The sequence below is a fragment of the Rhinolophus hipposideros genome (genome assembly GCF_964194185.1).
Source record: "Rhinolophus hipposideros genome assembly, chromosome: 14".
NCBI classification, from domain to species: Eukaryota; Metazoa; Chordata; class Mammalia; order Chiroptera; family Rhinolophidae; genus Rhinolophus; species Rhinolophus hipposideros.
The window spans coordinates 43,873,003-43,888,837 of NC_138060.1; the positions used below are offsets into that span (position 1 = coordinate 43,873,003).

The following is a 15,835-nucleotide window of genomic DNA, read 5'->3' on the forward strand; positions in this document are numbered from 1 at the left end:
GGAGAGTGTAAGCTTACTAAAGCCAGAAAAGGGGAAATGAAGTCTTTCTCTAAGTCTTTTTGCAAAGCTTTGCAGATATGATGTGAGATATGTCAAAGATGATCAGAAACCTCAAAACCTTTAAACCTATGGTGTCTGCCACACCTGCCCACCCAAAAGGGAAGAGATGCTCTAGGAAAATACATTTTCTCCTCATTACCCAACAGGGCTTTAGCCCCAAACCTGAGTTTAAACTGACAACACCACATGGGGACCTGGAGAACTCCCATTATTTTTTCAGTGTTTCTCAACTGGGGTGTTACAGCATTTAGGACAGGACAAATCTTGGGAGCAGGACTGTCCCTTGTACTGAATCAGGTCCTAAAGGCTAGTAGCGTTCTAGCCCTCCCATCACTGTGATATCAACAAAATGCATGGACATAGTTCCTGATTGAGAACCACCATTGATATTTTGACTGAAGACCTAATTATCATCTTGTTGGTCTAATCCACCCTGCATCAGTGTTCTGATTGGTGTATCTAGTGTTAAATAAAATAGTAATAGTAATAATAATAATAATAATAGCAATAATAATAATAATAAAAAGAGAGTCAACGTTTGAGAAAACAAGGATTTCACTGAAAAGTCTAAATGTTTAATTCTGTAAGAAGTGACTCACTTAAGTTACCTGCCCAGCGTTTGCTGGCATTTGAGTTTGCAACCTGGTCTCGAGGTCTATGCTGCAGGAAAGTCAAGTGACCAGTTACTGGTTTCCTTTCCCCTCTGTACATTGGGTATCACCAAATGGACTGCAACAGGAAGAAGATAGCAAAGATGATGAGAGAAAAAGCCATCTCTTTAAGGCCTGGAGCAGAGCTTGTCTAAGCCACCAGCCCGGGTCTCTTTCTCTCACCCCAACCTTCTTGGTCCCACTTCTGCCAAGAGGTCAGAGTTTCAGGTCTGTTTTCTGGCAAATGGGGCCAGGGGGAGAATCATCAGTAGAAGAAAAAGAACAACTCTATAGTCCATTAATCATGACAAGTGAATGAATGACTCTACCCAGTTTCATGCCCCAACCCCCATTCCATAGTATAGGCTGAATAGCTCAACCGGTTATGTTACCATGATGATCTAATAGCATGTTCCCAGAGATTCCATTTATTCCCACGCCCTATCGGAGCAAAGAGCAGGGCTTCTTCATCTGATTCCTATAGACCTAGGTAGAGTGCACCAAAGAGTGATATGAAAGATGAGTTTAGGAGGTAGGTCCATCTATGAACAATTAAAAAGTTTTAATAGCTAAATATATTTTTTACAGGTATCTTTCAGTTTTGGCAAATGACACTTATTTTTCATTTATAGAAATGATATAAAGTTTCCTTTTTACATAATTTATGTATCCCCTAAAGGTCAATATTAAGAAAAATTGTGAGACTAGTGATAGAATTATGGCAGTTTGGGATTATTATACACCAGGAGGTCCAAGATGGCTTCTAGGAGTTCATGAATCCCCTGAAAATTTATGTAGCATTGTGTGCTAAGGTGAATCTTTTGGGGAGGAAGGTCTATAGTTTTCATCAGATTTTTGTAAGCCAATAGCCACATGTGGCTATTCAGCACTTGACATGTAGCTAGTTTGAAGTGAGATATACTCTAAGTATACGATACACACAGGATTTTGAAGACTTAGCATGAAAAAGAATGTAAAATATCTCAATAATTTTTATATTGGTACTTGTTGGAATAATATTTTGGATGTTAAGTTAAACAAAATGCAATCATAAAATAAATTTCATCTGTTGGTTTTCTTTTTAATATGGTTACTAGAAAATTTTAAATTATATATGTGACTTGCATTTTGACTCACTTTATATTTTTAGTGTAAGGGCAGGAAAAATAAAAGTTTCAAAAGTCTATGACAGATTACAACTTAATATACTTTAAAACATATTTATAAAGTAAGAAACTAGAGGTGAATTTGGCGAAAAAAATGAACTTTTGTAAAGTAATTGATTTAGAGAGAAACAATGATAAAAATATATATTTCACTTTGTCCTCTTTATTACTTAGTCAGGAAAGAAACCAGTGTTAGAAACTTAAACCTTTTTACCTTTTCAAATCAAAACAATAGTTTCCATAGATTCAAACAGAGATTTAAAAATGTTCCTGGGAAAGTAGATAAATGGGTTAAGTTTTATTTTATTTATTTTTTCTTAATCTAATCTACATGCATCAAATAACAAAGAGTTTATTGCATTTACCTTGGGCCTGATCCAGCTCCCACTGTCTTATGACCCCTTGTAGGGGTAATTAAAGTATATAAAGTCTTTTTCAGAACAACTCTTGAAGTTCCTTCCTTTACCTGGAGCTCCAGGAAGGCCTCAGATCTTGGGAGCATCAAAATCTCTCTTCGCTTTACATTTTGAACCTGAAAGCTATTATAATTGCTTCAGGGTATAGTTACCCAGATGCAAAGGAATAATATTGTGATTATTTTTCTCTTCCATTGTCATTATCAAGATTTTGACTCACCTAGAACATTCTACTGAAAGATATTTCTTGTTATAAGAGCTTGTGTCTTCCGTGCTGAACAATATGTGGGTATAGACGTGGGTATAGACTCATGTTCAATTGTCCTGCACCTAATCTGTTACAGAAAAGATCAAAGTCTTCATCTCCATCACCTTTTCCTAATATCCAGCACCTCTGGGTGCTGTATTTAATGAGTCAGTCCCAGATTGGTACAGATATGGAACACTAGCGTGAATTTAGCCGTTAAGTGCATTTTTCTCACGAGCATTTCATTCATGCCAATTGTCTCCCATTCACTGCATTTCCTACTCCACCAAAAACTTTTAGAAGTAGTCCTATCAGTGTCCAAGATTTCGTGGCCCACAATAAAGTTATCATCATGTTTTCTTCAACAAGTTGACTTGTTCTAACAAATTCAGGCCCCAGGCAACCACAGTTCCTAATCACATATTTTTGGATCGTCTTCTATCTTTGTTTCCTGGGAACAGCATTTCTGCCCTTTAAAATGGCAACTGCTCCCCAAGCCAAGACAGGAGTTGTTAATGGTTCTGTTTTGTTTTCGAATGTCCTTAGGCTGGCAATGACAACAACCATACACTACAGCTAGCTGCTTGGAGTGCAAGGGTACTGAGCATGGGTTCAGCCTTCTTCCATTTTATCATAGGAATCACCTGGGAGGACCTTGTTAAAGTGCAGAGTCTGACTCACTAGATCTAGAGAGGACGCTGAGATTCCACATTTCTAATAAATTCCCAGTCGGTGCCAATTCTACTGGCCATAATCCACACTTTGAGTAGGAAAGGAGATCATATCTAGGATATCTTCTATCTCCAGGATTCCATAATTCTGTGACCAGAAACCAATAGCTGACACAAGCAAGGGCAGACACATGTTTAGGACCTTTGCTAGAATACTCCAGGAGTCAGTACCAGTTGTAGAAATTTATCTAAATAGGAAGATTTAGAAATTAAGTCTGAGAGTCTGTCACCAAATGATTTTAGAATTTTACAGTGGATCAAAGTTACTATCTACTAGTTCTTTCAAGTGTATATTTAGCTACTTTTCCCTAAAATATCTCTACAAATGAGCCCCCTTCATCTCCCAGATGGGTCTCTGATAAAGCTGGGTTCAAAACACATCTAAGTTTACTCAGTGACTTGTTACTTACAGCAGAATCCTTATGCAAAGAAGGATTTGGCTAAATAAATATTTGCTATTCAATTTATCTGTTCTGTAAATACAAATGCTCCCATGCAAGATTTGCTTAAAGTGGAACATATCTCTCTCATTCCATATATGACAAGTATAAAAATAATTTACATTTATAGCAAAGACAAAAATTCAAAGATCCTTTCATCATATGAATTGTTTTTTAATTTCAACTATGTCTGCTGCCATATATTTGGTGCTGATATTAAATTCCTTGGTATAGATAATTTCCAAAAAAAAAGTATACTAAGTAGAAATAAAAATGAAGCTTATATATGATCTTTTTTATGTATGATTTTTCTGCCTCTCTTTATAGGCAGATGATTTTTCACCAGATGAACTGAGTGCTATGCACGTATCATGTCAAATACTTTGCAGTTGGGCGAGGGGGATGAGGGGTGAGAAGATGAATAATTGCAGCCTTTGGCTCAGCCAGGCTCAGTTGAGTGGGGAGAGATAGGCACCTAAGTATATACAACATAATAAGCCTATAATAAAGATATCTATAAAATACAATGCTGAACAGAGGCATTACTCGCATGCTAACTAATAGTGGCCTCTGAGTCGGAAAGAACTGCACTCTTGTGCCATGTGTATCTTTGTTAGATTTTTCTTATTGATTAATTTCAACTTCAAAGATATGTTAGTGTATCACATATTTAAAGTAGAAATAAAAAAAAACTGTTCAGACATTTATTAAACCTTAACACAGCAACTATCCAGAAATGAAACCATTCATTGCCTACAACAACAATAAAAACACAGAAAAGAAAATCTACTCAATGTTGAAAAAGGTTTCAGGACTATTAAAATTCCCTCTCCCTTTCTCCTCTTCTATAAAAGTCAAATTATGCATATTCTTCTAGAACTGATTCAAATTCTAATCCCTTCAGTAAAAGTTTCATAGGTCACTGCAACCACCTTCATCTCTTCCTCTTCTTAATATCTTGAATATATACTCTGCCCCATTAATTTTGCCAAAAATATAAATAATAATGAATAATTAAAATTATTGTTTACCTTTTCCTGAATATGTATCTTGATTCCCGTTAATTTTAAGTTTCTTTGGGGAAATATAATTGACTGTACTTTTGGACCTCCCATTGGTATAGCATGGTGTTTTACATAGAGAAAAGCTTAAAAAAATACTTATTTGACAACATATTTGCATAAAGGGAGCTAGTAACTAGGTATTCCATCTATTACTAACAAGAAGGAGAATCCCAAACCAGAAATTATTATGCCTTGGTATAATCTCCTCACACTTCAAGAAAAAGCTGTCTCATCAATGTGGTCTTCTCAAATGGTTGCCAAAAAGGGTATTGATGAAATAAGTCAACACAATACAGAAATCAACAATTGCAAAAATTTGTATTTAAAATAACCTAGGTAATTTTCCATTTCGTGAAGGAGATATTTTTTGATGAACTATTCTCTTCACCCAAGTAAATGCAAAAGGACTCCCCTCATTCTCCTACATCTAATGGATGTATTTAGGAATTAAGAAATTTGAATTTTACTCTACTTCAACATACGGCTTGCTATAAATCTGTTGGTAAATCCTAATGTCGAGTATTTAAAACTTTTAGCAGTGGATAATGAAACATTCTAGTTTCCATTGAATTATTCTAGGCTCTAATCAGTCCCTATTGAATAAATTTAATATAGGATTTTAAAAGGTAGACTTATAAACTAATGACAGAGGAATGAAACTGTTTTAAAAATGAGATAAAGTTGACAATTTTGGGTGAAATAACTGGTTAGAACCTCATTTCGCAGTGGTTTAAAAAGTAACTCTTTTAAGAAAACTGAAAAAAAAAAGCCTCAAGAAAATACAGCTGAATATTTAATTGATCTCTACATGGGGAATGTATATATAAGCATGAAAATAATGGAAAAAATGGAAAAGGAAAGACTGATAAATTTATGTGTATTAACTTTTGAAACTCTAGGACAATCGACAAAAATATAAAAGCAATCAATACTTATTTAACAGATACTTATTAAGCCTCATCTCAGTGCCAGGCATTATTCTAGGTTTTTGGTTTATATATAAAACAGACAAAGGTCCTTATGTACTTGCTATCAAGAAGCTTACATTCTAGTAGACAGAGACCAACAATTAACAAAATAAATAAGTTATATTGTATGTGACAAGGTGAAGCATGCTATGGAAAAAAGGAAAGTAAAGCCAAGACGGAGGGTCAGAAGTGCCAAGGGCTGTGCTTGCTGGGAAGTTAGACATCAATAAGAAGATAAGAGTTGAAAAAGACTTGCAGGAGGTCAGGGAATGAGCCCAGTAGGCATTTTGACAGTGTTTCAGGCAGAGGGAACAGCCACTTACTGCTACATCAAAGATCAATGAGAAACTGGAAAAACATTTGTAAGATGAGATGGGCAAAGAGAATACTAATCTTAATAGAGAAAAAGAGTTCTTGAAAACCAGTTTTAAAACAAATTAATATCCTATAGAAAATAGTCCCATGACATGAATGAATAATCTTTGGATAAAGGTCAACATAAAGTGAAATATGTCCAATCTTACAAATAATCAGGAAAGTATACATGAAAACAAAGTCACTACTGGAATAATCAATTCGTGAAGAGTAAAAAATATGGGTGATTAAATCATATTAATGAAAGCATAAATTGACACACCCATTTGTAAAATTATTTGGCTATACTGATCTTTATTCTAGAAATATCTCCCATGGAAATAATCAGATATTAAGACAAAATTTACATGTATTTACTGCAGAATTGTTTATAATGATATATGAATGATTAATACCTAGATATCACCCAAACTGAAGTTTCCAGCCCAGGATATAATTGTAAGAATTTGATGCCTCCATATAAATGTTCCATAAACTCCTCCAACTCTGAAAGTACAAATCAAACTCCCCTTATCCAGATCCTATCCCAGTCCCCAGATCTCTTCCCCTTACTGTCTTTCTTAGTTCAGTGAATGAAACCAATGTACATCTCTTGCCTGAGACATAAACCTGAGCATCATCTTTGATGACTTCTCTCCTGCTTCCTGAATTCTATAAATTCCTGTGTTCCATCAATTCTACTTTTGTAATACTTCTTGAATCCATCCCATCCTCTCCATTCCCACTGGAACTGCCTTAGTGCTTTAGTTCAGCTCTCATCATTTTATACCTAGACTAATTAATAGCTGCTTACTTGGCCCACGGTGGCCAATCTCTCCTCCATCCCATCTGTCACATTCTTGCCATAGGACTCTTTCTAAAATACAAAACTGGATCAAATCACTATTTTGTTTCCATTTTTAAAATGGCTTCCTACTGCTGTCAGGGCAAAATCCAAACACCTTAGACAGATTTCCCTGATGGGACTCCTGATTATCAGCTCTTTTTTCCTGCCGGCCTGAATTCTTTACTCCATCCATAAAAATGTACTTACAAATTACATATCATGCTTCTAAGTGTTTGCATATGCTACCTTCTCTGTCTGCCCCTCTCTACCCTAACTGTTCCCTAGATTACTACTCTTCACCTTTCTAGACTCAACCGAAGTACGATGAAATCTTTGCTTTTAGTTTTGATTAGTCTAAGTTAGTGTATAGTAAAGTATGCATCAGAATCATTTGGAGGGCTTGTTAAACAGTTTCGTCGGTTCCACCTCGAGTTTCTGATTTAGTAGGCATGGGGTGGGGCCTGAGAATCTGCATCTTAACAAGTTCCCAAGTAATGCAGATGCTGCTGGTCCAGGGACCACACTTTGAGAACCACTTGTCTAGAGAATTCTTCATCAAGGAAACTAGGGTTTGGTTGAGTGCTCACTTTTTCATTTATTAAACAAGTGTTTGTTAATGTAAATATGTGCCAATTCCAGCACTTGAACTAGGATAGATATTCTACATTGAGGTATAAAAATGGTCTCTCTGGTGGGAAGAAGGCAGGACTGCCCTGTATAAGTGCAGGTTGGACCGTGTTTAAATGGTGCCCACTGGTGTACTGCAGACCAGGTAGACGTGATAGTCCCGGAAGTCAGAGAAACCAACCAATATTTATACAACAGTGTGATACCTGCCATGATACAATGCCCGATGTTCTTTGAGAGATGAGCAGGGCCTCCAAATCCAAATATGAATTTGGGGTAGGGAATCAGGCAAGGCTTTCCAGAGGATATGATACCTCCATTGAGTCTGGAAAGGTGAAGAGGTTATCTGGAGAACAGTAAAGACACCTGGGGGGCAGGGAGAGGAAGTAGCATATGCAAAGACACAGAAGTGTGATATGTAATTGTAAGTAGATTATTACAGATGAAGTAAAGAATTTCAATGATTCAAATCACTTTGCCTATACGAAGGGCATTTGCTTACTTAAAAATTAAATTATGAAACTTTATACCCATTCAAAGGATATATAAAACAATATCACAGCATCCACGTACCTACCATTCAGATTTGATCTATTTGCTTCATTTTATAAGAATTAAAGCAACAATACTAATGACCAATCTGCCCACCTCTATGCTCTCCCTCTTCTCTTGCCAAGCTAGCCACTATTTAACAGTTGGTATGTGTTTTTCTCATGCATGTTTTTACACTTTTACTATGTAAGTATATAGGCATTTACTTTTTAATGAGAGACTTTGTCTAGGATGTTATAGCAGAAATTATAGTGCTTGCCTCAGCAAGCTTTCTGAGAAGACACCTGGAGCAGCAAGCAGCCAATGCCAATCAAACCTGCCCTTTCCAACATTTGGAGAGAAAAACTAGGACCTGCATTAGATTAATAAAATGCAACCAGAGGGGGTTAAAAATCATAAACTCAAGTTATGCTTATTTAACATGATCTGATTTTCAAAGCTAAAATGAAAAATTGATTTTGCCTTGTAGCCAAGGGTGTGAAACACATGGTACCAAGAAAATGTACTGACAAACCTGGCCATTTTTGCCCAACCCTGTTTATTACACATACAAGGGTTGAGTGCATAGGTGGGTGTATGGTATGCCATGGATGCAAGGAGTTCTAAAACAGCTGGGCCAGGCACCTCTGGCTCCATCCCACTAGCACCACAGATGAGCTGTGATTTTTGTCATCTGCAAAATAGCAAGATATTATCTACTGCCCTCTGACTGAACAAAAGGGATGTGATGACTTGAGGGCTGAATTCTTTCTCATTTAGTAGTTCATAATAAAAAGTCTATGAAAATATGATTACCAAACTCATAATTCTACTTCTAAAATTAAAAAAAGAAGGAATGGGGGGAGGGGTGGAGATGGAGAAAGAGGGAAGGAGGGAGGGAGAGAGGAAGGGAGAAATGAAGAGAGAGAAGTGGGGGGAAGAAAGTAAAAAAGAAAGAAAGAGAGAAAGAGAGAGTTAAAGAAAGAAAGAAAGAAAGAAAGAAAGAAAGAAAGAAAGAAAGAAAGAAAGAAAGAAAGAAAGAAAGAAAGAAAGAAAGAAAAAGAAAGGGACAAAGAAAGAAAGGAAAAAAGAGGGCAGGGAAGGAAGAAAGAACAGAAGAAAGAAAAACTGGTTCTTTCCCCATCCTGACTTTCCAACTTCCTCAAGTTTGGCTTCTTATGATAATGTCTTAGTTATTTTTACAACTCTTTTTCCTTTCATTCCTTTTAAAAGTCTATAATTTAGCTTAGCTCCTTTTTTGTTTTCCTTTTTTTCTAGGGATGCTAAAGTTTGAAAATCATTGCTGTTGATCGTATGGAGCCCTAGAAAAGTTTTACATTGTTTGTGGTGTGTATATGCATGCATGTATTTATCTATGTATTATGTATCACCAATAGACTGCATCCTGAGATTCCCAGCCAATTTTCTGTGTGAAAAAAAAAGTAACCTTTTAATTTATCCAGATCCTCTTTACTAGAAGTGTAGCTAAATGTCTTTCTGGAATACATAAATATACATATGCATATATTTGAGTTATCTAGTTTTGAATTGCACAGCTAACGAATGCATACATTTTCCTTCATCAATTCATTCTTCACAAAGCTCTATCACACTCATCTCTTCTCTCCTGTCCCTGAAGCCACCTCACTAATACAAATCTCACCATCACAAACTGGAGTCCTCAGGTCTACCTTTTCCTGCTCCTTTTATTCATTATGCAGTTGGCTACAACAGCAGGTGCTCTAAGGCACACCCTGATCATTCACCTCCATGACTGAAGAGTCTCTAATAGCTGCCTGATTGTGACCGGATATGCCAGGGGCCTCCACAAAATTCCTATATAACCACATCTCCCTTTATGTCTGGATGCAAGGGTACCCAGCTACATTTTCCATCTTCTTTTGCAACTAGGAGTTGGTGGAAGATTATAGGTAGAATTGTTGGATGGGAATTCTGGTAAGATCTTCTGGTAATGGGTGCTTTTTATCCTCCTTTACCCACCCCTTTCCAGATTCCCTATGCCTAGAATTTATATGTGAGGGCTCGAGCTCCAGCAGTCATCTTGAACCAAGAGATAACCTTGAGGATAAAGTCACATGTTAAGAACAGAAATGCAGAAACATAGAAGGTATTTGAGTCCTTCTCAATGATCACAGAACCACCCAATCCACTGCCCTGGAGAGAAAAATGAACCTTTGTAAGTTTATTACTGTTACTTATGGTTTTCCGAAATGGGCCCCAAATACTAGTTTATTCTCTTCACAAATTTAGCTATTTCTCTAATCCAGCAAATGTAATATATCGATTAGTTTGGATCCGTTGCTTCTCTTCTTAAGGCAGAGACTTATGGATAGAGAGATCTGACTCTGTGACAGTGATACTGTCATTTAGGCATTGCTCCTGACTATTTTACTGTTTCCTTACCTGGAAACCGAGAAGAAGAAGAATTTCCACATTTAAATGTTTGTTATTTTTCTTTCATCTTACCTATTTATTTTGTTATTTAGTAGTTGTAGTGAGTGCAATAGCACCAATGGGGAAATCGTTGTGGTAAGGAAAAGGAGATAAAACTCAAATCAGGGTATTTTCCCACTTAATAACAGCCCTTATAAGCAGTTTAGTGGTTGAAAAGGTTCAGGTGGCTGATTTAAAAAACATCAGTGGGGAAAAAAAAATAGACTGGGCTTCAATTACCGACATTTTACTCTCACTGTCATTCTCGTGAATAACAGAATTATAACTACACATGCTGCATTTTCATAAGATTACTTATGACCTATAAGTAAAAAACAAATACATATAAACATGCATGCATACATATGTACATCCATACATTTCAAGAGCGTTGGGTCCAGGAAAATCACTTGCCCCAAGTCACCAAAACGGAGAAGACATACAATTTCTGTTTTGGTGCTTTTGGTTTGGATAGGTTGCCTCAGAATGACTTGAAGAAACAGTTCCTTTCAGATGCATCCAGAATTGCAAAAAAGCAGATTTTGCAGAAAAGTAAATTCTGCTCAAACTCTTACATTGTGTACTTTCATTTCTGCTCTTAGGAACATTAAACTGAATTGGCTGGATAAAAATCTCTAGCTAAATTGAATTTAATTTGATTATGAAATTTGTATGTACACGCAGGCAAAGTACGCTATGTGTGAATTAAAAAAATGTCCTGGTTATTGAAAATGTTCTATCTTTGCGGAAGTTTTGCCATAGCTTCATTAGTGAACTAAATTTTTGTCAATGTGGATCCGTGTGGTAAATTAAATAGGCCTTGGCCCTTTGTTTGGAAATCACTCAATTAGTAGACAGTTTGTCCTTTCTGAAGCAAACTATCAGCCTCAAAAACGGGAACACTTGAGCAGCTTTAAATCCTTCCTGCTCTAGCTCTACGGGATCCTCTCTTGACTTTTCCTTACACCGTCATTATTTTCTTTAAAAAACATTTTCTTTGCTCTTCCCAGCCCCAGTTTCCTCACCAGGCTCTAAAAAGCAGAATTGGCTGCTGGGTCCTACTGCCCAGTCTATGTCCTTAGCTGAGCTGCCTTTCAATCAAAATAATTACCTTCCATGTTACTGCCTGATTTCTAAACCACACAAATAGAAAAATTTAAATAGGATTGGTTCCAAGTATTTCAGGGGGTAGAAAGTGCTTTTCAGAGGATCAAAATGCCTTATTGCAAGGATATGGGTACACAGCCAATCATTTGCTTGCCACAAGTACTTGACACAGCCAAAAGCAAAAAGTCTGAATCCGTCAGTAGCTTATTTTACAGAGGTCACTTAAGCCCGTCTTCCCACCTCAGTCACCAGAAGGTCCACTCTGCTAAGATATATAATGAGGAATCTTGCATTTTATAGGTCATGGAAAAGCATTCAGAGGAGGTAGCAGAGGATTACAAAACTATGAAGAATTTCCCGAGCATTATCAACAGTACATGTCCAAGTAATGCGTGAGGTTTTCATTCCCAGAACTCCCAGGTATTATCTTTTAGCCACATTACAGGTGAGAAGACCCCAAAAGGTATTCAGTGGTTCTAGTGTCTGGAATTCTCTGATAAGTTTTTTTTCTGGTTTTGGTGAATATTGAACAAAGAACACCATGTCAGGTGATTATTGAACAAAGAACACCGTGATCTCCTATTTTCTGAAACTTTGCAAACTGACCTTAGACCTCCCTTAATAGTCCACATAGCTTTAAGGAAGTTCATTAGTTTTTTTCAGTATTTAAGGAAGTTCATCAGTAGTTTCATTCGTTAAATGCCTAGATTTTTCTTTTGCTTTACTTCCCTCATTGTTTTTATTTTTTAATGGAGGTATAATTTATATCTAGTAAAAAGCACAGATGAATCTTGTCAAATGCCATGTAGCCCACACTTCTATAAAGATACACATTTTTATCACTCCAGAAAATTCCCTTGAGCCCCCTTTTCCAGTCAATCCAGTAATCACTATTTTGATTACTATCACCACAGGTTAGTTGTGCCTTTTCTAGAACTATGTACAAATATATTACTGAAGTGAGAACTCTAGTGTCTGATGCCTGGTGTTTTAAGCATCTCTAAAAATCACCTCTTAGTTTCTTTATCTGTAAATCGAGGGAACTGCCCTGCAAGAATAATGTGCAAGTATTCTGAGGAGTGGTAGGTTTCCTGGGAGGGGTGAGCGACCTGAGATGTCACCTAGTTTGGGGGTGTGTGAAGAGGAGGCTGAAGAGTGGGGTTTACGGCACCCTTCTCATCTTCAAACAGAAAAGCTGTACTTTTCCATGTCTTACAAATTGGGGTTCACTGAAAGATTTCATTTTGGAAAAGGGTGATTTGTAAAAAAAAAAAAAAAGTTAGAGAACCACAGGTCCAGACAATCTTTACTGATACTTTTCCCTTGAACATTCTATAAATTACAAATAGGGTTTTCTGATATGAGAGCTGTGACTGGTCCCCTGGAGAGAAGGCTGGGCGACAGAGGCAGCCAGACTGGGGGCCCCCAGGGAGGGCCTGGGCACTGAGCGCTGTAATATTAGTACTGGTTACAATCAGATAGCGCCACCCCTAACTGAGGCACCTAGACAATAGGCCAGAGGCCCTGGGCAAAGCGAGGCACAAAGACAGCATTCAAAAGACCCGACTCCCCCAGCCAGTGAGCATTTCTATAGACTCCACCAGACTCTGGCCCAGCCGGAATGTCACCTTACAGCCAGAAAGCCATTTTTTTCACGGGTAGCTTTTAAACTGCTAAAAATAATAAACATAGAAAGGAAAGTGCTGACACAACCTGAACTGCACAGACAAACTGAAACTGTTGTTATAATAATGTAAACAAACTGAGTTCCGAATTATAACCTCGTGTTCCAAACTGGCTGCTTGGTATTGCCAAACCTCTGGTGATGACAGGGAGAATGCAAGAGGCTTGTCAGTAAAAAAAGGGAGTCTTCAATACACAGGTGCTTATATGTCCTGCCCGACTTACTTTAACCCATGGGTGATCTAATTCTTAGGCCTTTTTTTTTTTAACACTCCAGGAAAAGAGAATGGAGAAGACTGTTGGATCTTCAGCGAGCACAGTTTCCCCACAAAACAAATGAAAAATGGGCTGGCTCCTTTCTCTCCCTGTCCTATTTTTACTCTTTTTCTCCCAAGTGAATTTGCAGCATTCCTTTTCTCCATCATGCTTTTTTTTTTTTTAGCCCACTTACTGTTTTACATTTCTCTGAATACCTAGCATTCAAAACTATATAAAAGAACAACAGCAGCAACGCCACAAATGAGAAGATAATTCCCATAATGTCAAAAAGTGACAATTAATCATAGAGACCACAAGTCTGCCAACAGCCAAGTCAAGCCTGACATCTGACCTTCTGATCCATTAAATCACCTGTGGAACTTGGCAGCCGCTGGAAGGCCAATGGGAGGGAAACCGCAGATCTGGAAAAAAAAAAAAAGAAACATAAGAAGATAAATAGATGTGTTTTGTTTTGTTTTTTAAGTTCCCCAACATTTGCTTAATCTGTTCTTCTTTCTATGTGTAAATAGGGTCTGGTTTCAGAGCTGTCTCTGATTTTGAATAAATGCAAATAGCCTTAGATAAAATCTCACTCCAAAGGGGAGATGGTTTCAGAGAAAGGGACTTTAGCAAAAGGATCATAGTAACACATTATAGGCATGGGACAACATTTGTGCATCCCAAAGACCTCCTTTTCTGTTGACAGAACTCAGGAGTTTTGGATTCTCAGCCTGGGAAAGCGACAAAAAGGCAAATGCGAATCTTAAACAATTTAGAAAATTTATGCTAAAGAGGGTCCAGTTGGGTCTCAGAGGACATTTTCTGGGCTAGGTTTTAACAAATGAAAGCTTTGGCCGTGCCCTCTGGTGAAGTGACAGGATATGCACCGGAGCACGAAGCTATGGTGCTGTCTGGACTACATTAAGTGTGATCATAGTGGGGACACTTCGCACAGGTATAAACAGATGAAAAAGACAGCCCAACAGACCGTTGCATCTGCTTGTGCAGCAATCTCTAAGTGTCTGCACAAGTAAGAAGCTGCTTTTCAACTACACTGTGGTCCCCAAATATTTGTGTGGAACTCAGAAATCATAGAAAAACAGAGGTCAGTAGAACAAATGCCTGGGTTTCTGCTACCCAGGATGGACCATTGATAACATTTTTTGACATCTCCTCTTTTTTTAAAAAAAAATAAAAAATAAAAAAAGAAAATGGAGCACAGGTATAATCACCTTGACAACCCCACTCCAAGGCCCAACCATGCAGCAGTATCTTTCCAGTCCAGTTTTTTACATTTACATCTGTGTATGCAGGATAATGAACAGTGTTGTGTGTTTTTATGATATGAACCTGTGTATGTGTATCTATCCCTCTGCATTTTTGACTCAGCATTGGGTATGTGAGAGCTAACCATGTGGATCTCTAACAGCTCATTCCCCTTAACTGCCACATTGAATAAATACATGCTCAGTCATCGTCTTTTGACCCAACATCCAACGTTTATGGCACCATAAAAGCACTTGTTATATCATTAAAGTGATTGTTGGTTATGTGTGGGTGTGCATATGTATGTGTGTAGGTGTGAATTTTCTCTGCCAGTTGACTCTGGCCTTCTCAAGATATTGCCTTGTCTTGTTTTACCGGCATGATGACTCCATGAAGAATCAACACTCAATGTGTTGAAAGGGAAACATATTTGTTAAAAATTGATCTGCTTATTATTAATCTTCCTCCCTTTTGAAACAACTGTAAGGAAGATTTTGGGGCTGTGTTCATCCATTTTCATCAAAGTCTTGCTCCGCTGTACCTGTCATAAATCTTCAAATCCAAGCCATCAATTATCACCTCCCTGTTTGCTAGACAGTCAAAAACTCTGATAGCATGAGGTCAAAGACCAAAACATTTAAGACACCAATTCTAAGAGCATTTTTAAAGACTGAATTGACAAGGCAAGGAAGAAGCTTGTGTTTGTAACTGTTGTGGCTTTCTGGCAAATATGAGTAAATATATACCACTACCCCTGACACTAATATTTTAAAACAAACAGTGCCTTTTGTATGAAAATGATATTGAACCTCGATTTATTTTTCTTGGGGTATAATTGACTTAGACTTTGAAGAATATATGTGAGCCTGACTCAGTATAAACAATCTAAAAATTGTCCCATGATGATGAATAATCATAAGGATTTCTATAGATAGCTGGGGTATGCTATATCCTTTACCTAATTTC

General features: G+C 37.3%; 1 protein-coding gene across 15 annotated transcripts in view; it reads right to left on the bottom strand.

The window, feature by feature from the left end:
- THRB (thyroid hormone receptor beta) overlaps positions 1-15,835 on the bottom strand; it is a gene marked incomplete at its 5' end in the record, with an annotated part of 331,491 nt that overhangs the window by 163,615 nt on the left and 152,041 nt on the right. For 8 of the 15 annotated variants that reach the window (XM_081073410.1, XM_081073413.1, XM_081073419.1 and 5 more), the window contains one exon: positions 13,956-14,025. Coding sequence is in view for 1 of the 15 variants with exons in the window: in XM_081073418.1 (XP_080929544.1) it covers positions 13,976-14,025 (50 nt within the window). The remainder of the gene's footprint in view (positions 1-13,955; positions 14,026-15,835) is intronic. The other 7 variants (XM_081073416.1, XM_081073425.1, XM_081073420.1 and 4 more) reach the window with 1 other exon arrangement.